At 42.9% G+C, this 27,431-nt stretch overlaps 3 protein-coding genes across 3 annotated transcripts in view; 2 read left to right on the top strand and 1 right to left on the bottom strand.

Annotated features, from left to right (window-relative positions):
• The window catches only part of ARHGAP45 (Rho GTPase activating protein 45), a 46,688-nt gene extending 39,998 nt beyond the window's left edge, over positions 1-6,690 (top strand). The window contains exon 23 of the mRNA XM_044671698.1: positions 4,652-6,690. Within this exon, the coding sequence (XP_044527633.1) occupies positions 4,652-5,055 (404 nt within the window). The 3' untranslated portion in view covers positions 5,056-6,690. The remainder of the gene's footprint in view (positions 1-4,651) is intronic.
• Positions 6,691-7,665: 975 nt separating this feature from the next.
• POLR2E (RNA polymerase II, I and III subunit E) lies at positions 7,666-22,928 on the bottom strand. The gene is made up of 8 exons (XM_044658597.1): positions 22,789-22,928; positions 18,376-18,550; positions 17,097-17,212; positions 15,912-15,992; positions 13,719-13,777; positions 13,497-13,575; positions 10,526-10,613; positions 7,666-8,647 (listed from the first exon to the last, which is right to left on the bottom strand). Exons 1-7 carry the CDS (start codon positions 22,843-22,845, stop codon positions 10,548-10,550), a joined length of 633 nt encoding a protein of 210 aa, XP_044514532.1. The 5' UTR covers positions 22,846-22,928; the 3' UTR covers positions 7,666-8,647; positions 10,526-10,547.
• A 4,177-nt stretch (positions 22,929-27,105) lies between these two features.
• The window catches only part of GPX4 (glutathione peroxidase 4), a 19,504-nt gene continuing 19,178 nt past the window's right edge, over positions 27,106-27,431 (top strand). Inside the window, exon 1 of the mRNA XM_044658598.1 lies at positions 27,106-27,204. Coding sequence (XP_044514533.1) covers positions 27,121-27,204 — 84 coding nt within the window. The 5' untranslated portion in view covers positions 27,106-27,120. The remainder of the gene's footprint in view (positions 27,205-27,431) is intronic.

Here is a 27,431-nt window from a genome sequence, read left to right on the forward strand (position 1 = left end):
AACAAAGCTGCTCTTTCTCTGATTACTAAATGATCTCTCACCTGCTAAATCTAATGGTCTTTTCTCATTTTTTATCTGACTTGACCTCCCTGGAGTTTGTGATGCTCCTTAACCCATCCTCATCCCTGTTCTCTCCTCCCTTGACTTCTGGGACCTTGCTTGTCCTGATTCTGCTCTTTCTGGTCTGGTTGTTCCTTCTTGGTCTTTGCTGGATCCCCATCTTCTGTATCATCCCCCTGTAAGGGACCATCTTCTCCTCCTCTGCTCTGGGGATTTCATCAGTTCCTATGAGCGTCTCCCGACAGGGGACTCTGAAGTCTCTAAAGCTACCCTCATTGGTCTTCTAATTGGTCTCCTGGCCCATATCACCAATTGCCTGTTGGATGGTTCCCCTTATATATCCTATATACTTTTCAAACCCAGTATATCTAAAATGGAGCTCCTTTCTCTTCCTCCCTTAGACCAGTTCCTCCTTCAAAATAGGCCCATTTCTTTTGAAGGCACCACCACCCCTCCAGTCACTCTGGTTCACATCATCCTTCATATCTAGTTATTTCCTAATTCTTGTCAGGTCTATCTCTTTAGCTTTCTTTTCTTTTCTTTTCTTTTTTCAATTCCACATAGAAACAATTTTTAACAATTGTTTTCTGACATTTTACAATTCAAGTTCTTTCCCTCCCCCTTCCCTGAGGCAGTAAATAGTCTGATATAGATTATACCAGTGCTTCCACATAATATGTATTCTGTATTCCCCGGGGTAATTTTAAATAAATTTAATGAAGGATGTGCTTTGATCTGCAATTATATTTCCTTCTTTGGCTGTGGATAGCATTTTTTTTTTATCATGAGTCTTTTGGGGTTATCTTGGAACCTTATTTTGCTGATGCTAATTTAGTTCTTCACAGATAATCATTGTTATTTCTGATACTGTATATGCTCTTCTTCTGGTTCTGGTCACTTTGCTTTGGATCAGTTTATATAAGTCATTCCAGGTTTTTCTGAACTCATCCTGTTCATCGAATGGCAGTAGTTTTCCATTACGACCACATACCACAATCTTGTTTAGCTATTCCCCAACTGACAGACATTCCCATAGTTCCAATTCTTTGCTACTAAAAAGATTTCTGCTAAAAATATTTATGTACAATTAAGTCCTTTTCTCCTATCTCTGATCTTTTTCGGATACAGCCCCAGTAGTGGTATTGCTGGGTCAAAAGGTATGCTATGCAGTTTTATGGCCCTTTGGATGTGGTTCCAGAATGACTTTATCAGTTCACAGCTCTGCCAACAGTGCATTAGTGTCCCAATTTTTCCATATTCCCTCCAACATTTATCATTTTCCTTTTTTGATCCTATTAGCCACTCTGAAAGGTATGACCCGGTATCTCAGAGTTGTTTTAATTTGCATTTTTCTGGTCAGTAATGACTTGGGTAGGATTGTCATTTTTACTATCAGTAATGACTTGGACCATTTCCTTATATGACTAGTTTTAATTTCTTCTTCTGAGAACTGCCTGTTCATATCCATTGACCATTTATCATTTGGGGAATGTTTTGTAAATTTGCCTCCATTCTCTACCTATTTGAGATGCAAGGCCTTTGTCAGAGACCCTTGTTATAATTGGTTTTTCCCAATTTGTTGTTTCCCTTTTACTCTTGGTTGCATTGGTTTTATTTCTACAGAAACTTTTTAATATAATCAAAATTATCTTTTTTTTTTTTTTTTGGTAATGTTCCCTGTGTCTTGTGTGGTCATAAATTCTTCCCTTATCCAAAAGCTGATGGATAAGCTTTCCCATGTTCCCCTAATTTGTTTATGGTATCCCCTTTTATTTCTGTCACAGATCCATTTTGATGTTGGTCTGTGCCTAGTTTCTGCCATATTGTTTTCCAGTTTTCCCAGCAGTTTTTGTCAAATAGCGAGTTCTCCCAATAGCTTGGATCTTTGGGTTTATTGAAAACTAGGTTCCTATGGTCATCAACTGCCGTGTGCGGATTTCTGTGCTATTCCGTTCATCCACTGCTGTTTCTTAACCAGTACCAGATTCTTTTGATGATTACCACTTTATAGTATAGTCTGAGATCCGCTATGGCAAGGCCTCCTTCATATTGTTTTTTTCATTCCTCTGATGTTCTTGACCTTTTGATCTTCCAGATAAATTTTGTTATTATTTTTCTAGTTCTGGGAGGTAAAATGGGGGGAATTTGGTTGGTATGGCAGTGAATAGGTAAATTGACTTAGGCTGGACACTCATTTTCACTATATTGAGAGCCAGGCCTCAGACACGTCCTAGCTGTATGCACTGGGCAATCGTTTCTTTGTTCACTAGTATTCCATTATACCATGTATCACAACTTGTTATTTACTATATTGAGCAATTAATATATTTCCAGTTTAGGTCTGACTTTATTTGTCTGAAAAGTGTTTTATAATTGTGTTTGTATGGTTTGGGTAAGTATACTCCTAGGTATTTTATATTGTCTGCAGTTATTTTAGATGGAATTTCCCTTTCTGTCTCTTGCTGTGGAACTTCGTTGATGGTAAACAAAAATGCTGATGATTGATGTGGGCTTATTTTATATCCTGCAACTTTGCTATAGCTGTTAGTTGGCTCTATTAGCTTTGTGGTTGGTTCTCTGGGTTTCTCTATGTATGCTATCATATCGTCTTGCAAAGAGTGATACTTTTATTTCTTTGTCTTCTCTTATTGCAATAGCTAGCATTTCTAGAATAATATCTTTGCTTCACGAATTCTGATCTTACTGAGGATTCTAGTTTATTTCCTTACAGATAATGCTTGCTGATGGGTTTAGATAAGTGCCCTTTATCACTTCAAGGAAAGCTCCTTTTATTCCATTGTTTTCTAACCTTTTTAATAAGGAATGACTATTGTATTTTGTCAAAGGCTTTTTTCTGCATTTATTGAGATAATTGTTTTCTGTTGGTTTTGTCATTGATAAAGTCAAAATTATGCTGATAGTTTTCCTAATATTGAACCATCCCTGCATTCCCGGTATTAAACGTATCTGGTCATGGTATAGGATCCTTGTGATACAGTGATGTGATCTTCTTTGTAGTATTTTATTGAAAAATTTTGCAACAATATTCATTAGGGAGATTAATCTGTAAGGGTTTTTTTTCCTGTTTTTACTAGCTCAGGTGTTTAGAAGAATTCCTTCTTCCCCAATCTTTTCCAAGTAGTTTCTGTAGTATTGAATTTTTTTGTTCTTTGAACATTTGGTAGAATTCACATGTGAATCCTTCTGGCTCTGGGGCCTTTTTTAGAGAATCCTTTGATGATTTATTCAATTTCTCTTTCTGTGATGTTTAAGCATTCTATTTCCTCTTTTGTGAATTTGAACAGTTTACGTTTTTGTAAATATTTATCTGTTTCCTACAGATTGTCAGATTTATTGCCATATATTTGGACAAAATAACCCCCAATAATTGCTTTAATTTCTTCCTTCATTGGTTGTAATTTCACCTTTTTCATTTTTATATTGGTAATTTCCAATTTTTAATTAAATTGGCCAGTGGTTTATCATTTTTCTTTATTTTTTCATAAAACCAGTGCCTTATCTTATTTCTCATTAGTTCAGTGGTCTTTCAGTTTTACTTCTCTCTCTTCTTATCTTTTAGATGACTGCTTTTCTACTTAAAAACCTATTACCTTCTTCAGGCCCTCATTCTTGCCGAGATGGCCACAGAAGCCTTATCATTGATCTCTTTGCTTCCAGATCCCTTCTTTTCAGTTCATCTATTATACAACAACCAAAACGATATGATTTCTTAGGCATGGTTCTGACCGTGTCTCTTCTAAGCTTAAAAAGCTTCATTGGCTCTCTCCATTGCCTCTAGGATAAAGTAAAAATTCAGCTTGGTATTATTCAAAGCCCTACACGAACTGGCTCTCATCTACCTTTTGAGACATTTCATGTTACTCTCCTTTAGCAAATCTAACTCAAAAGCCAGACCAGCCTCTTCTCTGAATGTCATCACCCATCATCTTGTGATGGCTCCCATGCCTGGTATCAACTCTCTTTGTCTATTCCAGTTAGTATCATCTCCTTCTTTTTTTATACCTTTACCTTCCATCTTAGGTTCAATACTGTGTATTGGTTCCAAGGCAGAAGAGCAGTAAAGGCTAAGCAATGGGGGTGGAATGACTTGCCCAGGGTCACACAGCTAGGAAGCTCCTGAGGCCATATTTGAACCCAGGACCTCCTGTCTCTAAGCCTGACGCCCAATCCACTAAGCCATATAGCTGCCCGCTAGAATCCTTTTTTGGTCCAGTCCTAGAGCAAGAAGGGATCTCAGAGGCCAAATGGTCCAGACCCCTCCTTTTAAAAATGAGGAAAATAAAGCCCAAGGAAGTTGTGATTTGCCCAGGAACACACAGGTCAGGTAGTAAGCTATCAGTGTTCTTTTTCTTCTCAAATTTACTTATTGAAATATATGTCATATCCCTTAATGAAAGGAAAGCTTCTTTAAGGGGAGAATTTACTCATCTTTGTATCCCTAGCATGTTAATAGTACAATGTTACACAGTAGGTGTTTTGGTAAAGTATGTATTGAATGAACACAAACGAAATGATTTTTAACCTGTAACGGGCATATAAACATGAACTTCGATTTCTTTGGTCTTCCTAGAATCCATTAACCGTTCCAATGACTCAGACTCAGAACTAGAAGACAGCCCCGACCTGCAAGCGTCCGACGGTGCCAGTGCCCTACACCGCCTCAGCCTCTTGATGAAGCAGGAAAGTGAGACAAGCGCCGAGGAAGGGCCTCAGAGCCACAGTGGGAGTGTGGAGCACCTGGCCCCAGGCAGAGGGGAGCAGAGTGATGGGGAGGAAGAGCAGAGCCCAGGCAGAGAGGTCCAGGTCCTGCACCTCTCTTCTTATAATACCAACAATTCCAATAACATCCTCTGGCCAGGGCTCAACACTGCCCAGGAGGCCCGGGCAGGTGGCTGGCAGCTTCCCACAGTCCGGCTCCGGGCTGGGAAGATCACCATGGGCACCCACAGGGAAAGGCGGCCAGAGTTTGTTTGAACTTAAGCTGTCAGCAGAGAATCTGGTCTCTGCAACAGAATCTGGGAAAAGCCAGAGACCGATTTGAGACATAAAAAACAGATAAGAAGGGAGAAGACTGGTTGGGTGAGGCCTGGGATAAATAATCCAAAGTTCTGTAGCTGGTTCTGGGCAGACAGAGGGCCGCTCCAAGATGTTCTGCAGAACTTCACAAAGGCAACTTTGAACCTTGTCACTTTCCCCTGGTCCTCACCATGGGAGTTCCACTGTTATTTTTTCCATCTTTTTCTCTGTGGATCTGGAAGTAACTTCATCCTGGGATTCCTGATTACCACTCTCTGGCTTGCTCTGTTACGGGGAGAGGGCCGGAACTGTACTTCAAAATGGGTGGTTTTTTTGTTTTTTGGTGTGGGGAGGCAAGGGATCAACCCGGGGGAAATAGAGGTGGTGTGGTGCTTCCTCCGAGCCATTTTAGATCCAGTGTCCCCAGAGGCCCAAATGCCCTGCCTTTAATGTATTAGAAGAGGCATCGAGTAGGCAGGTTCCTTCTCTTTGAATGTAGGCTCGGCTCTAACCAGGCCCCTCGTGGGCAGACTCCAGCCTTTGTGAAAGGCAGCTTTAGGTTCCTGGTCTGCCTAGGAGCTTGGGTGGGATTGGCCCGACTTGAGCTTTGCACATTTATTGGTGATTTTGAAATCCAGAAGTGAGCTCCTTCACATGCAGAAGTCAGACTGGATCCATTCCTTCTCTAATTCAGACCTAGCCTTTAATCCCTACCCCAGAACCCGAGGAGGCCACCTTCATCCCAATGGGGTCATGGCTCATGGCTAGTTACTGCCTAGGGAGACCAGTTGGACAAACTGGGGAACTCTTGTTCCAGTTCTGGACTCCAGGAGTGCAGTTTGGAAGGTGCTGAGTGCACTTAGGCAGATCCCGAGTCTGGACCCAGCTTTGAATGCCCAGCAAGGCCCCACAAAGAGGAGCCCCAAGAAGCCTTGCCTATACCCTTTCTGTGACAGCAATGCCAGTAGTGTCACAGGCATGCTGGTCGGACTGCTAACTCCCTTGAGCTGGCCCTCAGCCCTCCGTTCATACAGCATCTGACAAAGTTGCTTCTGCCTGTGCTGGAAATATTGAATTGATGTAGGGATACAGATACATAAACGATCCTGCTTTTAAGGCTTACAAAAAGCTTTCCTCCCAGCAGCCTTGGGATGGAGAATGCAAGGTTCCCCTCAACTTTACCAAAAAGGTACCCGAGGCTTACAGGTTAGGACTCATCAAATTAAGCCAGCTACTACTAGAGCTGAGAGGCCAACCCAGGTCTCTGGGACTTCAGGTCTTTCCACTTAGCCATGCTGAGCACCAGCAGGTCTGATGGCTGGGAAGCCAACTTCATACTTCTTGTAGATGTGCTCAGAATACAGGAAAGATCATCTGGATTGGGGGTTGGGGGTATTCTTCAGCTCAGCCACTGCAGGCAGGGCACGCTAGCCATCATGGACAGGCATCAATCTGGTGGTCTTTTGGTGTTACCCTCCTGGTTTGTCTGGTTGTATTCATCCTGGAGACTCTTGATAGTATGGTTGTAGTCATCGTAGAGATTCTGAAATGCACATGTATTTTAAAATATGAATTCCTTTGCTTACAATAAAACTCAGAGCCCATTTTCTCCTCTGGAAGAATAACTCATTCTTGTCACCTGCCTCTTCTCAACTGAGGGCAATTTCCCTGAGATAATGGGGAATGGTCAGGTCTGAGCTACACGGAGATCCGAGGTTCAAAAGCTGCCACGATGGCTCGTGCCTGCAGCTGGGCCTCAAAAAATAGATCAATGAGTTCTTGGCTTGTATTTCATTCAGCTGGGGCCAGAAGTGCAGGAGGAAAGGAATCTTCCTCCAGGGGCAGACAAGCCTCTTTGAATAGGCACTAAGCCTATGAATAGACACTCAGGTTTCCAACAGACCTATCTATAGCTCTCCTAAGCACTGGAAGGCCACAAGGGGGCGGCCTCTTCTTCCTCGGCAGGGGCCTGTAGCAGTGACAGGATATGTTCCAAGACTTGTTGCCAGTGAAACTGGTTGTAAGCCTAAGCCCACACAGGTGTTCTCTCTCCATTCCTCCTGCTCACGACACGACACCCCACCCCAAAAAGGAAAGGTAGAACAGAAGAGACTGCCCCGGAACCCCAGAGCTTCACAGTGGCCAGGGAATTGTCCGGAGCCGGGCTGAACAAATCTTACTCCAAAGGCTTCCCAAGGCTGTTGCCACAAACTCATGTCACACATAACCAGAATGCAAAGATGACAGTCATGTGTCTTCTGCCAGGATCCTTCCCCCCTTACTGAAGTACAAAAGGAAAGCAGGCTAGACTCGCCCCAGAGCAAACTTGGTGGCACAAAAGGCATTAGCACCCCTCATCCCTCGGGCCAAACGCCAGCTCCTATGCAAAGAACAAAAAGATACTATCTTGGAAGCAGCTGTCACAGCTTCAAATTAGCTGGATCAATCCCAAAGGGTTGAGAATTGATCCTGAAATCCCACCTCCCAAATTCTCTCTTTTACTGGCACTAATCTAGCTAAAACTTGGAAACCAGATCTCATACCTCCCAAAACAAAACCGACCACACGTTTCAATTAAACTGTTTATTGAGTACCTGGCATGAACGAGGCACTGTACTAGGCACTTGGGGATACAAAAAAGAAAAATGATACATCCTACAGAGTAATGTGCAAACAAGAACAAAACAAAGTAGAATGTGTAGAAGGCAAACTATATCTAAAACTAGAAAATGAGATCACTTTTACAGGAGAAATAAATAACTCGTGTTCACATAGTGCTTTGAGGTTTGCAAAGCACTTTACATCCATTTCACTCTCACAAAAACCCTACGGTAAGAGGGGTAGGTAGGTAGAACAGTGGGTGGAATCTGGGAGGACCTGGTTCAAATCTGGCCTCAGACACTTGTCTTAGCTCTGTGACGCTGGCCAATTCACTTAACCCTGACCGCCTAGCCCTTACTTACTGCTCTTCCTAGAACTAAGACATTTTTAAAAACCCTCTAAGGTAGGGCTGCCATTTAATAGTGACACAAAAGGCTCATGAGGTTTCAAACTCTGCTCCTCAGTCCAATGCCCGCTTCCACCATGCCACATCATCCCTTTACTAAGATATGAGTAACTTCAATAGGCAAAAATTAAGGAAAAGGTTACAGGTAGGAAGTGAAGCCTACAAAAGGCATTACAGCAAAGGAAAGCTGTTTCTCTAGAGGAACACAGGAGTGGTGCATGATGGGAAGAGAGGAAAGGTCAAAGAAGAGTTGTTAGTCATTTACCCCAGAGACACTAGGTTTTAGGCAGTGATCAGAGCAGATTACTAGCCAGATCTGGGGCAGCTCTGCAAAGGGTGGTTGAGAGACCAAGATACAAGAGCTGCGACATACGTTTTATTTTGTGAACCCAGGCCACTTCTTGTCTCCAGTTTCAGTCCTGTTGAACAAGCAAGAAAACACATGCTTTCTTCACGGGGTTGGGCAGCATGCACACCAGCACACAATGAGTCTCGTGGAAGTGGGCCCCTTCCCAGGTCTGGGTGACAGAGTTCCAGGGATGTCTAGGCAACATGAAAGAATGGCAAACAATCAACAAGCATTTATTATATTTCTACTATGTGCCAGGAAGGGCAGAAAGAAAGGCAGGCAGAGTCAGAAATCTGACCTTGGACTCATACTAGCTGTGTGATCCTGGACAAGTCACTTAATCCAGTTTCCTCATCTGTAAGAATGAGCTGGAGAAGGAAATGGCAAAGCACTCCAGTATTTCATGGAGAGTCAAACACAACAACAATGTGCTGGTCAGTGTGCCAAGCAGTGGATGTGGTGAAAGGCATCAATGCCCCTGCCTCAAGATGACATTCCAGATGGAGTAGACATGCATAACTCACAGACAAAAGTCAGACAAGCCAAGTTCCTGGGGCAGCCCTAGCAGCCAAGGACATCAGCCAAGACTCCACGTTTGAGGTAAGTCTTGAAGGAAGCAGGACTGGAAGGGGCAGAGGTGAGGTAGGACAGGGTTCAGGTGTGGCCAGTCTGGCTGGCCCACATGCTGGGAGAAGGGAAGTAATGTACCCCAAGGACCAAGTTGTGAACTGAAAGGCTATTTGAGGCCACAGGAGAGAACTGAGGGAATGAGATGGTCAGATCTGTGCCATATGGACAGCACCTTAGCACTTGGAGCAAGGAGAGCCCTCAGGAGTCAGAGGACTGTAGGGGGACTACAGAGAGAAGTCAAAGCCTGTGTGCCTGGCCATCCCACTCTCACCCTACCCAAAGGATTATGGTATCCTTTTACCAGAGGTCCAAGACAGAGACTGCGCTTTTCTTTGCCTACTATACACAGGGGGAAATGCTACAGCTGGGACACCGAAAAACAGGCCACTGGTGGCTCAGACTGAGCTTAAGAGGGATTTGTTTCCCAGCAACCCATCAGGTAAAACTCAATTAGTGAGATTTACAATTCAACTCCAGTAAAACCTTCTACAATTCCTCTCAGAGTAGACCCAATTCTGGGTTCTCAAAGACTGCCAGTATGCCAGGCCCTTTAATGTTGGAAAAGCTCTGGGTTTGGGCATGGGGATGGACCACGTGATTGTTGTCTAACCATGGCACTTTATGAAATAATCTACTCAAGTGTGTATGGAGTGAGGGTGAGATCATTTTTAGGGAAAGCAAGCCCAGGAGGGAGCTGGAGAGGAAGGGCAAGGGGAGAAATTACACCAAACAGGACGAGGATAGTAGGGTCAGGAAGTCAGGTCACTATCTAAGGTCATTCTCAGCAAATTGCAGAGCTAAAGTCTGAACACAGGTAATTTATTCTCTTATCTAATGCTCTTGTGATATGTACTGGTAAAGGCAAAATACACATACATGAAATGCTGGACCTTCTAAATTGCCAACAGGCAATTTAGCACTGACCTTTGGCCCTTTGGTGCTGGGCAGAGCCAAGCCAGTGCTTCCCTGGAAGTGCTCCTGATTCAGTGGCAGAGGTGGAGAGTGGGCCTGGGCAGAGCTCCCCAGAAGGTAAGAGGCAGGCAGGTGGCCTTGCGAGGGGAGGGTTAGGACCCTCTGAGAGCTCCCGTCTTGCTTGCTGCACGGTCCCACAAGGCATCTTGTGGCTCTAAAGCCCAGATACCTTTCTCCAGGGTCCTCAAGGTGAACAATTTTGTGGGTTTGGCAGAATATAACCAGGTTTAGTATTTACATCCCCTTGCAGCCCGAGCTCCAGGGTTATCCCTGAGAGAATAAGGGGAGGAGGATGGTGCTTGAAAAGACCTCTGGAGGTACCACAGACCTAAATATAACCCACCTCCCTCACCCTCCAAGCAAGCATCAGGATGTTAGGGAGGAACACAGACATCTTTTGAGCAGAAATCCCAGAGCAACAGTCTGAATTAATTCAGCACAATCAGAGATGGAAAGAATAGCCAACTTACTTCTTGGGGAGCAAGCAGCCCATTACTGCACCAGTCGGTAAGTGATGTATCTGCCTGCAGTCTCACTGGGTCTTATGATCTTAACCACCTACAAATCCAAAGAAAAAGCTCATCTTTATTTGTTGGATAAAAAGAAAAAAAAAAGAAAGAAAACAAACAGATTTGGTCTCACTTGAATGTCACTTATTCATCAACTCTGATCCCATCCTACCCACACAGTGACTGACTCACCCAGCACCCCCTCGTATAATCAGTCTCAAGGCAGTGTTGTGGCACAGTAGGATGAGCACTGGATTGGAGGACTTGGTTTCAAATCCTGCTTCTGCTATTTAACTCCCTATCCATGTGTCCATAGCAAGACACTCAAAACCATTGGGACCTGTGACTCCCTTGTAAAGTGAGGGCTTCCAACTCTAAAGCTACTTAACATTTTCTAATGTGTTAAAGCAACCTCTGTAATGATTTTATTGCTTCTCTCAGATCATTATCTTGAGAGCCACACTGTGTGCTCTTCTCCTTTTCTTCTCCAGCACATACTTTAAAAAATATTTCCTGAATGAAAGAAAATGAGAAGAGAATCAGGCTTATGCTAATCTGACAAATCACTTAATTATCTTTGGGGGCTTATGCTGTAATGTGAGAAAAATATACAAAGGTAAGTGTCCGGCACACAGTGAGCACTATATATCTGGCAGCTGGTGTTACACTGCTGCATTGCTATATTACAGCCAATTTTGATTTTGCCAACCTGGCGGGTTTTTCAAAGTAAGCCATTTAATCTGAGAAAAGAGTAAATCAAACAAAGACTATGGCACCATGTTAGCAATCAAAGAAGTATATATAGTGATCCTTCTCCTATCGAGGGAGTTACGTCTCAGAGACCCCTCAATCGGTGAAAATCCACAAAGTAGTGACATACTGCATTTCCACTGTGTACGGTTTGGCATTCATCCACAAAATCCCACGATATAGCAAAAACTCCACAATATAGAATTAGATATATATATTTTTAAAAACCCGCAGTATAGTGAAGCCGGGATACGTGAACCCCAATATAGTGAGGTTTACAACTGTAAATGAAAGCTCTAAGCCCTGGACTGCAGAGAACAGTGCACAGAAATTCCTCAGAGAAGAGAGCAGAAGGAGGATGTGGGAGGCCTCACAGACAGGAATGCCCAGGTAAATGTCCTTTCAGCAGACGGGAAGAGCCAAAGCCGAAGCTCTCACCTGCCACTGGAAAGAACTCAAATCCACAGGAATATATCTAACTCTTTCTGTAGGTGTGCTGCTCTGATGGGATCAAAGGAGCTCAAACTGCCATCTGCAAACTCAAGAACTACAAGGGGTCTCTCTAAGCCAGGTCCCCTCTTTTGCCTCAACAATAATCCTTCCAATCATTTTCTTTACTTCCCCCCACCCCACTAAACCTTACTTCATCTTAAAATCAATACCATGCATTGGTTCCAAGGCAGTTGAGCTGTAAGGACTAGGCAATGGCAGTCAAATAACTTGCCCAGGTCAACAGCTAGAAAGTATCTGAGGCCAGATTTGAACCCAGGATCCTCCATTTCTAGCCCTGGCTCTCAATCCACACCATCTAGCTGGCTGCTCCTTCCAACAATTTTCAATAGGCAATGTTCTCATCCACTAGACCCCATGCTTGGGAGCACTTTGGATCAGCATCCATCTCCAGAATCCCACTTCTGCCCTTACCTCAAACACCATCCTCACTGGAGAGTGCCTCCTGTGGCCAGGCTGACACCAGTCCTGTTTCCCTTTACTCTCCGGCCACCCATCTCCTCTGGTTTTTTTGAGGACCTTCCCAATCCTCATTGGTTTACAAGGATTCACAAGGTTCAAAGACTTGGAAATCTAAGGCTCCTTATCCAATTTAATACACACTAATTAGGTACCAACCAACAAGCTGGGTACTGGAGATACAAAGACAAAGTTAGACAATGAAGAGGCTTACATTCTACTGCGGTGAGACAACTACACAAATGAGGGAGAAAGCCCTAATAAAGGGAGGATAAGAAAGACTGCCTGAAGGAGAAAGAACCTGCACTGTACTTGAAGGAAACTTCTAACCCCACTTGATGTAGAGATACAGGAAGGCTCCATATCTGCAATGGATAAACTCTAAGACCTACTGCAGATGGTAATGGATATAAGCAAACATATGCTGATTCTTATAAATACGTGCTCTCTCCCTTCCCTCCTGACCCTTCCTCAGCACTGCATAGCCTCCCCATCACCCAAAGCAAAAACAACAAAAAACACCTTAAAAAAGCTAAAGTGGAAACAGAACAGACTGTCCCTGGGGGTACAGTGCTGCCACAGAGACTTCTACAGACCTTCAGCCCTTTGGGTCAACCTTGGATAACTGAAACTGCGATAAAGGGGTCCACTGTATTCCAGACATGGGGAGTCATTTTTACTTTAAATCAGAGATCAGGAGATGGAGAACAACTAGTTAGCAGAGCAATCTGATTGGATCATACAAGAGGTTTATGTGAGTGGAGGAGGTGGCTAGAAAATCCATCTTGAAAGACTAGTCTGCATTTTATTCTAAAGCAACAGGGAACCACTGATATTTCTTGGGTAGGGATGTGACATGGTTAAAAGCTGTGTTTTTTAGGAATATCTAGTTTGCAGCAATCTAGGATTGCCTCATTGGAAAGAGCATCTAATGAAGCCACAAATCTTTCTGATCATTTGAGAATGGCGAACAGACTTGAGAGGAGACACACTTGAGGTAGGAAAATCAATAAGATTTCACCTGGAGAGAGGATGGGAGTCTAAACCAAAGCTAGGGTGTTGGTCATGTGAAGGTAAGAAAGTGGCCATAGCAAGAAGGTCAAATGGAAAAGACTTGGCAAGTAACTGTAGAAAGGAGGAGAGGGGAGGGGGAAATGAAGATGCTTTTGAGGTTGCCAACCTGAGTCATTTTTTTTAAGTACTGCTTCCTTACCTGCCCTCGTTTTATTCCAAAATAACGTGCTACAGGATCTCCTGCCTGGATTCTGGGCAGCTGGTTTTCTCGAAGCTTACTGATGAAGAGAGTGAAGGAAAAACAAACTGCCCTATACCCCTGGTAAAGGGCCTCCCCGCACTCACCACACCCTTCTTGGCCACCCCAAGCACTTAGTTCCCACAGAAGGAAAGGGGCCAACAAGGGGAGCAGAAAGGATACTATCGTGCCAACAGCTCAGTGACTTCCTCTTTTGTCATGACAACGTGCTCTGGAACCAACTGTAAGAAAAATCAACCAATTACAAAATTAGGAAGAAAATCAAATGGGGCAGTTAAAAGTGAATTTCTAAACTAGAAATCTAGTTGGAAAAAAGAGATCCCTCACAGGGTCCTCAGTATGCACTCTTGATACTGTCTCTCCTGGATGTTTTACCTGTTAGGTGTGTGGGGAATCTTAGCTCCAATCAATGAACTAACATTAAGTGCCTACTGTGTGTGCTAGGCATTTACAGATACAAAGCAGAAAACAATGGCCATCCTGGAGCAGCTGTGACAGCCTCTAAGCCAGAATACCCACCTCATGGCCAACACTTTCCTAAATGTACTCTTCTCATTTAAGAATATGAGCTCCTGGAGGGCTATTTCTATTTGCATTCCTGGCCCTTAGCACACAGAACGCACCTACTAAAATGCTTTCTCATTTGTTTAGGCATTTGGCTCCTTATGAAATAGAAGTGCATAAAAATTGGGACATTAATGCATTGTTGATGGAGTTATGAACTGATCCAACCATTCAGGAAGGCAATTTGGAACTATGCCCAAGGGGCTATAAAATTATGCATACCCTTTGATCCTATAATAATAAAAAGATCATAAAAAAGGGGAAAGGACCTACTAGGATCTTTCATTTATACTTTATTTATAGCAGCTCTTTTTGTGGTGGTAAAGAAATGGAAATTGACAGGATGTCCATCAAATGGAGAATGGCTGAACAAATTGTGGTACATGTTGGCTATGAAATACTTTTGTGCTATAAGAAATGGTAAGCAGGATCATTTCAGAAAAAGATGGAAAGATCTACACGAACTGATGTGTTTATTTTAAGCAGAACTGGGAGAACATTGTATGCAGTAACAGCAATGATTAATTGTGAAGCTATTCTCAGCAATACAAGGATCTAGACAATTCTAAGGGACTTATGACAAAGAACACTATCTACCTCCAGAGACAGTACTGTTAAGTCAGATGCAGATCAAAGCATACTATCTTCACATTAATTTATTTAGTTTTATTTTGGGATTTTGGAGCACTCTTTTACAACAATAATCAATATGGAAGTATATATTTTGCATGATAATAATACACATATAATCCAGACCAAATTGCTTACCATCTCTAAGAGGGGAGAAAGAGACAATTTGGATCTTATAATTTCAGGAAAATACCATGTTGAAAATAGTTACATGTAATTGGGAAAATAAAATGTCTTTGAATAAAGAGAGGTGTACCTCACTCTAGCTAATCCAGGTTTTTCTCACTGCCCTCTGTACTGGAGACTGCCCCCCACCAATGTTTGCAATCACCCTGGCAGCTACTTGAGCACCCCCTACTACACATATGCCCATTCCCACCTCTGCCTCCTTTTCTTGTATTCCACTATCCTTCAAATCATCTCTAAGTTCAAGGAGCAAGGTTTTCATACACAGTTGTTTCCTCCACCAGAACCATGACAGGACAAAAGTGAGCCATAAACCTTTTATATTGGCTTCTAATGACTAGATATACTTGTCTTATTTCTCCAACTAGAGAAGCAGCTAGGTGGAACCTGGGAAGAACACTGCACTAAAAATGGACTGAAGTTCTGGCCCCTTTCTGCCTAAGATCTAAGCAGGATCATCTCTAAGATTCCTTCCAGCAGACAATCTATGACTGTTCTGTTTTGTATGGGAGAGATGCCTAACAACTTCCATCTTCTTTTGCAAATGGCTGGGCATATAGTCCTTAGGAACAAACTGTTTTTGATATCCACAAGAGGAAGTTGGTCCTATAAGGCCTCTATACTTCATTATTCCTTTTTTCCTAATGAGTTCAAAATGATTCCACTACACTGAGAAGTGAGAAATGCAGTCTGAATGCAGACCGAAACATACTCTACTTTCTTCTTTTTCCCCCTTTATTTTTGTTTGAGATCTCTTCCACAAAATGACTAACATGGAAAAATGTTTTACATGATTGTACATGTAAAATCTATATCAGATTGCTTACCATCTCAGGGAGGGGAGACAGGAAGAAGTAGGGAAGGAAGATGAAGAGAGAGTTCCAAACTCAAAAAAATTTTTAAATGAATGTCTAAAAATTGTTTTTATATGTGATTGGAAAAATAAAATATTACTAAAAAAAGTAACTGACTCACCTCATGTTCTGTGATATTGATGAGCAGCTCCTGCTGTAGAAACTGCTCTAGGATATACTTGGGAGCCATGTCAACCAGTGACTAAAAAGAAAAGAAATCAACACTGTACAAAGTCCAAAATCCTTTACACTCATTCTTTACAAAAGATTCAGGTAGAATTTCACAGGCCTGGAAGTAGGAAGTCCTGAATTTTAGGTTGGTCTTATCATTAACTCCTGTGTGACTTTGGAGAAATCTATGAACCCGAGGAAGCCTGTAAAACCATTAGTGGAGCTATATCTCAAGGAATTAAAAGAGAAAAGATCCACACTTACAAAAATATTTTTCAGAACTCTCAACATAGCAAAGGATTAGCAAGCAAATTATGGTCTATGAATGTAATGGAAACTGAGGCAAACAAGATTAAGTAACTTACCCCAGGTCATAGTTAATAAATATGGCTGAATTTGAACTCAGGTCTTACTGATTCTAGACCAGCCACTCTATCCATTGCACCACCCAGCTGCAGGTAATACCATTTTTAACTTTTTAGCAGAGGCAGATATCCCCATTTCATAGGGGGAAACAAAGGCTCAGAGAAGTCCCTTGCCAAGGTCAAACAGCTAGTAGAGATGGAACTAGGCTGGGAGGCCTGTTTTAGAGGCTGAATAGCAAGTCCTTCCACCCCCTTTGTACTTTATTCAATTTTCTGAATGGACTAATTGACTTAATTCCAGAATTACAAAAAAGATCCTTAGTGTAATAGTGTCAGTTATTTTCAGCTGCTTGCCCAGTCTGCTCCTAAGACAAAAAAAGGTGCTGACTCCAGGGACTAAGTAGGATAGAAGATAACTCTTTACTCTTCCCTCATAGCCACATTTCTACTGTGGTTTCACAAACTATCTAGCAGTGAGAGGGAAAACAAGAGTAAGTTTGCTCCTCTTGAAGCAAACAGGAAGTGGCCAAAACATTCTGAACGATTCAGCCACTACCTTGTTTAGATGTTCCTGGTCTAAATGACAGGACAATTTCTGAAGCTGGCTCTGCACTATGACCCATGAGGAAGAGCAAAGTGTGAGCAGCCCTTTCCACCTAAGCACTGCAGACTAATGCTGGAGAGGATCAGAAAGACTATTAAAGAATAGCCCACCAAAGCCCAAATGGGGAGTGTAAGGGGGAACTCAGAGTTTTTTTCTCCTTTGGCACCTGCTTGGCAGAGGGTGTCATGCCCTGTTGCACCACGATGAGGGCCCTGGTGATGTTCTCCTCCTGCATCCGTTGACAGTACATCTTGATGGTCTTTATACCAACCTTTGGTTCCTCTAGGAGGATAAAACACAAGAATATTTTCAACTACAATTCTGTTACTTTTATCTTTTAGACTCTTACCCGTTACCCCTTCTAACTGTCCCCCTAGATCAACAGCTCCTTCCCCCCGCCCTTCCCACTAAATACACAATATGGTATTTCAAGAACCCATTTTTTAGTTGTGGTCTTCCCTGCCATAAAGATAAAGCCTGCCATCCAAACATATCTTCCTGGACATTGGCTTAACTGCAATAGCCAGATAAATTCATCAGCCAAAACCTATAAGCCTCTGTAAACTGATTCTAAGTACATGCTTAAGTTCCACCCACATAGCCTTCAAGCATCTTGGAGCTCTTTCTAATAGTGGAAATAAAGCTAATAAGCATCAGAGGAGAATTCTAGGTCTGACCAATTTCTAAGTCAGCACTTTCATCTCCATACCAGAAGCAGCATTATATACAGAAAAGAAAATGGAATATGAAGTCAGGAAGCTGGCAAGTTTAGTTCTACAAATGCTTCATTTGTCATGGCCTTTGACAAGCTGGTCCCCCTGTCTGGGTCCCCTCTGTTAATATGATGGAGTTGAATTCAATCTCTAAGGTTGTTTCCATCCTATGATGCCAGTACTGGGAAAAACAAGAGGGAGCCCTGATGTGGCAGATTTGAGGTAGAGATGGAAATGTCTTTCTTAGGGAATAACAGGTATACCCAAATGGGATTTCCAGTCTGCACAGAAATTTATGTGCACATGATATAGTAGCAGCTCAGGTAGGGAGGAGGAATGTAGATAAACACCAAGATCCCAACCCCCACATCAGTACTGACTGGCAGGAGAGCTAGTTTACCTCAAAGCTGCCACACAATGTAGCTTTGCCAGAAGGTGGTCTTATCTGATAGTCCTGTTGATGTAGTCACAGGGTACAATTCAACCAATCACAACGCACACTTCAAAAATACAGCAACATTTTACAAAATGATCTCTTCACAATAACCCCACTAGGTTTGATAGAAAGTACAAGAATTATATTATTTCCATTTTTAGAGATGAAGGATGTAAAACTTGCTGAACCCTCACATTTAAATGCCACATGGGCCTCCCAAAACTTCCAGGGGCTAGGAAATACACTGAATTCATTTTGTAAGAAAATAGATTCTTACTATTCAGTTTTTTCTTTACCTGGGAAAAAGACAAACATCTGGTCAGTGGGGTCATCATTGTGAGCCACCAATACAGTCAGATCAGTGCGTCGAGGCCGTCCTTCACTAGGTTTATCCCCAAACTGGGCTTTGAACTCTTCCAAAGTCTGATCTAATTCATCCTGGGTCACCAAATAGCCCCGATCATGACATAACTGTGAAAGAAGAGCCAGACAATCAGTCAGAAGGGACTCTAAAGAGAACATTCTATGCATCTAAAACAGGGGACCTAGCCTTTTTGTCTATGAATATAGAAATCTCACGGTCGGCCATTCAATAATTCTCACCAACTATCAAGAATTTCTCACATCTAACCTGAATTCCTCTTAATTACATATCACCTCTTCATCTTAAGACAATTTTGCTTAGCTAATACACATTCAATGAGTGTTAGACCAGCCCTATCCTAACTCCCTCAAAGGTCACTGCTTTCCGCTATCCCTGATCTGGTCTATTTCTATACAGAGAATTATAATACTGACTTTGTAATCTTCTCATACTATAACCTCTACCACCTCAGTCTCTGAAGACAAATTAAATCTGTTCTTGCACCGAAGCTCTCAACTTACCTCAGTAACCTCTCTCCTTCCATATCTTGTTTCTTTAGGAAAAAAACAATAAGAACTCACATATATTGCTTCCTAGCTGACAAAAAGCACTTTACAAATACTCATTTGACCCTCACAATAATCCTAATGAACTAGGTGCTAATATCATTGCCCTATTACAGGAGAAGAAACGGACTCAGAAAAGTCAAGTGATTTCATAGTCACAGATCCAGCTTAAGTGCCTGGGGCAGGATTTAATCAAAGACAGGTCAAACATATCCCCCTCCACTCAAGAGAGCCACTCCTTCCAACAAAGAATGAATAAGGGTGGAGGGGAAAAAGAAGTTCAATAAAACTAACATATATAAATTGAGTCTAACAATATAGAGAATGGCTACCTGGGTCTACATTCCAAAGATTTAAAAAAAAAAAAATAGATATGTACAAAAACATTGATAGCAGCTCTCTTTGTGATATCTAAGAGTCCACCTACTGGAGATGGCTGAACAAGTTATAGTAAATAGAATACTATTATAAGAAATAACGGGTATGGCTTCAGAAAAACTGGGAAGACTAGTGAGCAGAACAATTTGTACAATGTTACTGTAAAGATAATTAACTTTCAAAGACTGGAGAAATCTCACTACCACAATGACACCCCCCCCAACAATTATGAAAGATTCATGAAGCTTTCCACTCCACAGAGGTGATGAATTCAGTGCAAATTAAAACATTTTCTTTTCTCTTATGTATATGGTTAATGTGTGAATTTGTTTTGCATGACTATACATATTTGTAATGAGTTTTGTTTTTCTTGCCTTCTCATTAAGTGGAGGAGGGAGACAATTTGGAGCTGAAAATAAAACAGAAATTTTTAAAAAAAGTATAGGTAATGTTCTGAATCCATAGCCTCTCACCTCTGCAAAGAAAAGAGAAAAGTATGCTTTCTCATTTTTTTCTTCCAGGCCAAGCAGGGTTAGCCCAGCCTTCGTTGGCCATGGTCCATTCTATTTACATTGTTGTTGTAATTATGTATATGTTTTTACTTCACTCTGCCTTAATTCATAAGTATCCTCACTCTTCTATGAATCTGTTCGTATTCTTCCTATTCATTCATGTACCACAATCTAAGCCGTTCTCACTTATGAGAATCTGTTCCTAGTTCTTTGTTTTTTAAAAAGCTATGTTATGTATATGATCTTTCTGTTATTGATGCCTCATATCAAAGATAAAAAGGAAACAACACATAAGACCAAAGATCTTCCCCTCAATTGATAAAATGATCATGAACATAAAAGACTGGTTCCCCCCCCCCCAAAAAATGCAAACTGTTAACTATTTGAAAGAGAGAAAAACTCTGAGGTTTTACCTCATAGCCAGAATACTGACAACAGATGGGAATCATCAACATTGAAGGGAAGTGCAAAAAGACAAGTATACATAACTTACTGTTGGTGGAGCTACACATTAATCCAAACATTCTGGAAAGCAATTTGGAATTATACCCCAAAAAGTGACTAACATCTCCATATCTTTTGCTATGACACAGGTAAATAAGTCTAGCTGATAGCTAGGCAAAGCACCCTAAGGGGGAAATAATAGGAGGTGGTTCATTCAAGGAGAGTCAAACTACCATTTCTACTACCATCTTCCTTCAAAGCTTAAAAAGACTTAGCATAGGACTTTGAATCTAATGGAAGAGAGAAAAAGCAAACAAATATGTACAAATAAGGATGAATAGAAAATTGTGAGGTAAAGACAACTGACCAACTACTATATACATGGCTGGTAAATCAGCATAGCTTGAGCTGCAAGGTGGTTCACCCTAAGGGAGAAAGAGAGGCATCATGTGCCAGGCAAGTCAAGTCAAACAAATTATTATCTCCTCCCTTCCCTTGGAGATACCCAAGAGCTTTGAAATATACCCAAGACTTGTTTCCAATCTAGGTTTCTGCTTCCAGTGATTTCTTCAGTCCAGAAATTACATTCCTTGCCACTGTCAATACCAAATGCTATCACAAGCTCAAGAATCCTGGGAGTGGCAGCACTCCCCTGGGCCAGTGATGGCGAACCTATGGCACAGGTGCCAAAGATGGCATGTAGAGTGCTCTCTGTGGGCACTGGGCCACCCTGTCCCCTTCGGGGTTCATTACTAGAAAGGTGAAAGAGACTCAGGTGGAGCTGCTCCCTTCTGCTGTGCCTGAGGGCATTTTCTCAGCTCTCCCCCTCAGCCCAGCAGCTCAATGGGAGCTCACAAGGGATAAGGTGGGCTGCTCACAGGCAGCAGAGATAAAGAGGAACAGAGTCCTTGGGCTATTCCCCTCCCCCTCTCTACACTCACTGAGGCTATTCCTCATTTCACCCACCCCTCTGTCCAGCAGCCCAACTGGAGTGCTTCCTCTCTCCCCTGTGTGAGGTAAGGGGGAGCAGGGCATGCAAGTGGGGAGTTGGGGGGGATGCTACATGGTCTAGGGGGGCACAGCACCTGGTCTGTAGCCTCTAAAAAGTTCACCATCACTGCCCCATGCCACTGGTCCTACTCCCAACCATCATCCTGGTAAACAACCCTTGATATGGCCTAACCAACCATTTCTAAGGATGCTGCAGCCACAGCTACTCAAAACCCAGGAAGTGATATGATTTTAGCAGTGGAGATGTCATTAAAAATGATACACTAGGGGCAACTGGGTGGTTCAATGGATTGAGAGCCAGGCCTCGAGATGGGCGGTTCTAGATTCAAATCTGGTCTCAGACATATCCTAGCTGTGTGACCCTGGACAAATCACTTAACCTCCATTGCCTAGCCCTTACCACTCTTCTGCCTTAAAACCAATACATAGTATTCCTCTAAGGAGGAAGGTAAGGGTTTAAAAAAATGATACACTATTTACTTTGCCACTGCATTCTAAGAACCAACTGGCTTACAGCTGAACCTTCTCTTCCCCATTACAAACTTGAGTTCCTAGAAAGCAGAGTGTGTCTATTCTATGTGGAGCCTCAACATTAAGTACAATGCTTTGAAGGCAATAAGAAGGTTTTCAGTTTGCTAATTTTTTAAAACCCTAACCTTCCATCTTAGAATTGATAAAAAGTATGGGTTCCAAGGAAGGAGAGAGATAAGGGCTAGGAAACGGATTAAATGATTTGCCCAGGGACACACAGCTAGGAATGTCTGAGGCCAGATTTGAGCCCAGGACCTCCCAACTCCAGGCCTGATGCTCTATCCACTGAGCCATCTAGTTGTCCTCAAACGTTTCCTTAAATCATTCTGAGATCCCACGAGAGACTCAAGTTGGAGCAAGACAGAAAAGAATCACTTACACCCAAATAAATACTGTAGCAGCATATTTTGTGGGAGCAGAGAACTGGAAATGGAGTAGATACCCATTGACTTTGAAACTGCTAAATAAACTGTGGTATATGAAAGCAATAGAATACCGTGGGTCTTTAAGAAATGATACAACAAAGAATTCGGAAAAGCAGAATTGGCAGTGCGCACACCAAAGTGTAAAGCAAAAGAAGAAAAGGCGCTCATCTTCCTCCAAGAGAGTCCTCCAACCCTTTCATGTCTCTTCTCACCTAACTGGCCCTGCTCTCCTCCACCCCCGCTCGTGCCTTTCTCCAGCCTCCACTACCCTGCCAGAGCACAAACTTTCACGCGACCTCCCCCCCGCCCGCGTCCTGCTCCGCCCTCCCTTCCCACTCATCCTCCCCACGTGGCCCCTCCTCTACCTTCCCCTCCCCCAGTCCCTTAGGCACCGCTCTCCGCCTTCCCCTCCCGCTACCCCAGCGCGCCCCCTTCCTTTTCTGTCTTTTCTTGGACTCAAGGGCGTCCACACTCATACCTGCATGATGGTCTTTCGGATCTTCCATAGCCGATAGGTCTCCTCTTCGTCATCCATATCGCGTCGGGAAGCAAAAGCAACTAAGCGTTCTCGAGTTGTCCCTGAAACGTGCAGCACCAGGTTAGGACCCTAAAGGAGGTTAGTGCGTCGGTGCGAAGTCAAACCGCAAAGCGAGTGCGTCTGCGTGAGGCCCGGCGGCAGGCCCCCTTAGAGTCTGAGTAGAGGTGTCTAAGGAGAACGCCTGAAAGTAAGAAAGCAGGCAGTGCGGCAGACAGCTGAAGACTGAGCACTCCCGAGGTCGGCCGTTAATTTTTTTGTTTGAGGCTTCCGGCCACGTCCCTCCCCGGGAAGTTCTTGCGGCTCTTTAGATGCAAGGATACCTGGGAGTTGTAGTTTCTGAAATTGTTGGGCCTTCCTCGCGCTCTGAAATCTTGGAATGGCAGACCTGAGACGGATGGACATCCACAAATATTGGACTTGGGAGCAGCTAGGTGACTTGATAGATTGAAAGCCAGTGCTGAGTTAAAATCTGGCCTCAGACACGTCCTAGCAGTGTGACCCTGGACAGTCACTTGACCCCCATTGCCTACTCTTACCACTCTTCTGCCTTGGAGCCAATACACTGTATTGACTCCAAGATGGAAGGTAAGGGTTTAAAAAAAAAATTCTTCCATGTGCCAAGTGATCCTGATTCCACATTCAGGCCTTTTCCAATTTTATTCAAGGTAGTCAATTTGTCCAATGACCTTGGTGCCCAGGAAATCACAGAATCTTAGATTTGGAAAGGCTTTCAAAGGTGAGTGAAATAAAAGTGTGTGATTATCCTGGTAAAACATTTGGCCTAAACCACCACCACCCCCAATAGCCTCAAGATAAAAGCACTGGTAAAACACTCCCAATTGACCCGATTGAGAAAGGGATGACTAGTCTGTTTTAAATTTCAAGGACCTTTTGTTGACTGTTTATCTGTAAAGACTCTGAGACAAGCCTAGGAAAAAGGTTGATAAAAGACAAAAGACTCCTGATTGTGTGGAGTGGGTTTTGGGGGAGTATGCACCCTCAGAATCACTCTAATGAAGAGTAGAGTCAGGATAGAATGCAGACAGAACTGCAGCTTTTATTGGAGAGGCAACATGGAGAAAAAGGGGATGGGGAGGGGGGGTGGAGGTAAAGAGACAAGTGCCTGAAAACAGAGAATTGATTCCAATTCATAGGGAAGAGCCAATACAGTGCATATAACTTCATTACAAAATGTGTCATCTTACTTTGAGACAATCATCCTGCCACACATCCTGGATTCATGGGGAACATCCTTCAAATGAATAATTTAGGAACAGTTAAAGTTCAGGGTCCGAACATTTCTTCCACAAAGTACTTCAATCCAGGACAATTTATGTCATGTTCCTGAATCAATCAGAAAAAAAGGAAAGGGAGTTATTCTTTACTCAAGAAGAATCTGGGTTATGAGTTTCTCAGGAGAGGGAGGGCTTTCAGGTACCTTCAACCAAACTAAAGCTTGTAATTAATGACCAAAAGGGGTGGGGGGATGTTCTTATTTCAAGAGGTGAGTTAAGAGCTGGTAGGGTCTATGGGAGGAGGGGGAAAAGAAAGCTTAAGCAGGCTACTTAAGATCTTATCCATAGGTAAGTGGTTCAGGCTTCAAAACTACAGGAGTTTATTTCTAAGCACTTTGGAAGAGGGTCTATCTTCCCCTTATTTAGAGGAATCACCGTTTTCCCTTTTCAAAGAGAGAATCTACCTCTTCTCATTATTAGAGTTATAAGGGTACTTCATTTGAGTATGATATTACTATTGCTAAAAAGGGGAGAGCTAAGTTGTAACTAATGCTTATTGTAAAAGTTAAAAAGGGGGTTCTTCATAGGGAATGGCTAATCTCTTGTCTCATTTTAGCCAAAAGGTCCTCCCTGATTCAATGCCAGAAACAGGACTTCTAACTTATACTATCTCTATATAGGAATTGCCAAAGGGGTATTGATCTGAAATTACTAATATTGCTTTTATTGCTATACTAATATATTAAGAATAATACATAATCCTTATTTCACACCAGGGCAATTGACAACTCAGTTGCTTCCTTATCTCTTAAGAATGTTAAAGTAACACTTTTTCTGTAACTCACCCTACCCTGAACCGGGCCAGAATCCGTGTGCTTAGATTGTAAGTCAAGACCCAAGGCAGGGGCCAGACAGAGGGAAGAGGGAGAAGGGTCTTGGATCAGAACCTATATATTACCTGCTTATGCCTAGTCAATTTGCACTTCTTTAGCCTATTGTTGAAGTGCCCCTTTCATGAATGGAATAAACAACTACCTCTTTTACTCTTTATTTTCTGACTCCAGATTTGTAATTGTAATTTGGAGTGGGTGATAATTTTTATCCCACTCAAAGGTTATCTAGTCCAACCTATATCAGAATAGGAATCCCATGTACAACCACTAGCATCCCTGCAGTTCGTCTATTTAATCTCCAGCTAACAAAAGAGAAGGGACCATTTTGGAACCTTCAACTTCAAAAGTTATAATCTAATCCAGTCTCCTCGTTTTATAGATGAGGAATAGAGGCACAAAGTTAAGTTGTTAAATTAGTTAAGAAGTCAAAAATTAAGTGAATTGTTCAAGGTCACACAGGTAGAATGTTGGAACTACGATTTGAACTTAGATTTCCTAAGTACTCTTAGCTCTAAACACTCCCAACCAAAAGAGTATATTTTCTGGTGTTTATTAGTAAGAGGCCAGAAAAAAAAACAGACCAAGATTTAACAGAGAAAGATAACTAAACATGCAAACTAACAGAAAACTCTAGAATTAAGTCCCTTAAACATTTTTTGCTTGATAAATGATTTATTTATCTATTAAATATGGACTAAATATAATGATAATAAATGCAATTATGGTGTTTTTTTCTTCATTACCCTCATATACTCCCAATAGATCCTATCCTCAAAAGGTCTTTTTTTCTTCAGTTACAACATGTAGAAACAATTTCTGACAATTTTAGAATTCCAGTTTTCTCCCTACAACTTCTCCCTCCTCTCTGAAGTGATGAATGGTCTGATACTTAAATTTAATACATATTTTCCATATTACTTATATAATGATATAAGTCACTTATCACACATACAATAGAAATCTCAGGAAATATAATAAAAGATGGCATGCTTTGATCTGCATTCAGGCTCCAACAGTTCTTTCTTTGGCTGGGAATAGCTTTTTCATCATGAGTCCCTTGTGGTTTTACTTGGAGACTTGCTTTGTTGATAAAGGTTTAGTCCTACCCAGTTGATCATTATTTAATATTTGTTTCTGTATACATTGTTCTCCTGGTTCTGCTCACTTCACTTTGCATCAGTTAGTGTAAGTCATTTCAGGTTTTTCTGAACTCATCCTGTTCATCATTCTTTATGGTGTCCCTTAAACTTTTGTAGCCTAATCTTTTAACGGTTCCTTGGACCCAGATCCTATCAAGATCAAGAATCCCTCAACAAAGTCCTTCCCTTTGTCTCTGCTGGCCCCTGGAGCTTTCCTCTTCAAAATTTCTCAAACACACTGAACACTAGGATTTATTCCCTTTCATGCAGACTTGGCAAGGAACAAAGAAGCTTCTTGGGTTTTACTACATAATCTTCAAGGTCCCTCACATCTCTAAATCCTGCCAATCCGATAATTTGTGCTTGAGGACCTAGAATTGCCAGCTCCGAAGGCCTATGAATCAGCCTTCCTGACTGAGAAAGATATACAGATAAAACTCTAGGAGTCGGTGTTTAGTTGATAAACCCTAACAAGGATTCTTCCTGATTACTAATTACTCTTTTACATCATCATTAAGCACTCTTAGCAGGTTGAAATTGGATCCCTGAGGCCACTAGACAATATTGGCTATAGTTATACATGCTATGGGAGAAACTAAGGCAGTTATCCGGAGAGAGAGCCGCATCATCCAGGTAAATAAGCCGCCCAGTTACAGCCGCAGTCCCCTAGACAGACTTGCGCCCTAGCAAACAATTCTGACACCAGCAGCAATCCCTTGGGGCCACGAGAAGGCTAGGAATCAGGTGCTCCGAGGGCCCAGCTGGTCTCCGCAATCTGCCCCGCCCCGCCCGTCCCCGCCCCCGAGCACAAAGCCCCACCCCTCCCGCCGCTCCGACGTGTTGATTGGTTGCTGTGCCGCCGTCCAGCCCCGCTACGATTCGGACCAATGATTGAAGGCCGGAAGGTGGGGCGACCCGGCACGGTCCGCCCCCCGGGCGCGCGTTGATTGGGGCGCTCGGGAGGGAGCCGCCTCTCGGCTAGGAGGCTCCCCCACCACCGCCGAAATGAGTTTCAGCCGCCTCTACCGCTTGGTGAAGCCAGCCCTGCTGTGCGCAGCCCTGGCAGCCCCGGGCCTTTCCAGCAGTATGGTGAGCCGGGGCGTCCCTGCGCGGCCGCGGGAAGGCCGGGTTGGGAGGGGAACCAGGCCGGCCAAGTGGGAGCCAGTGAGCCCCAACTCCCGCCCCAAGGGTCCGTTAGGGGCCGGGTGCGCGAGCTCCGCTCCCTGTCGGACCCCGGCCCTAGGCTAGGAGCCACCCCTGGCCAGCCTCGACTTGGCCCCGGCTTGGCCCCGACCCCCTCCCAAATCCCGAGGCCC

The sequence above is a fragment of the Gracilinanus agilis genome, chromosome 1, assembly GCF_016433145.1.
Source record: "Gracilinanus agilis isolate LMUSP501 chromosome 1, AgileGrace, whole genome shotgun sequence".
Taxonomy (NCBI): Eukaryota; Metazoa; Chordata; class Mammalia; order Didelphimorphia; family Didelphidae; genus Gracilinanus; species Gracilinanus agilis.

Bases quoted from the DNA above. Each gene is read 5' to 3' on its own strand.
- POLR2E (XM_044658597.1), bottom strand. From the start codon at position 22,845: ATGGATGACGAAGAGGAGACCTATCGGCTATGGAAGATCCGAAAGACC. The intron at 13,778-15,911 runs GTGAGTCAGTTA...TTTTTCTTACAG, and splicing joins TCAATATCACAGAACATGAG to TTGGTTCCAGAGCACGTTGT. The intron at 13,576-13,718 runs GTATCCTTTCTG...TCTCTTCATCAG, and splicing joins ACTGAGCTGTTGGCACGATA to TAAGCTTCGAGAAAACCAGC.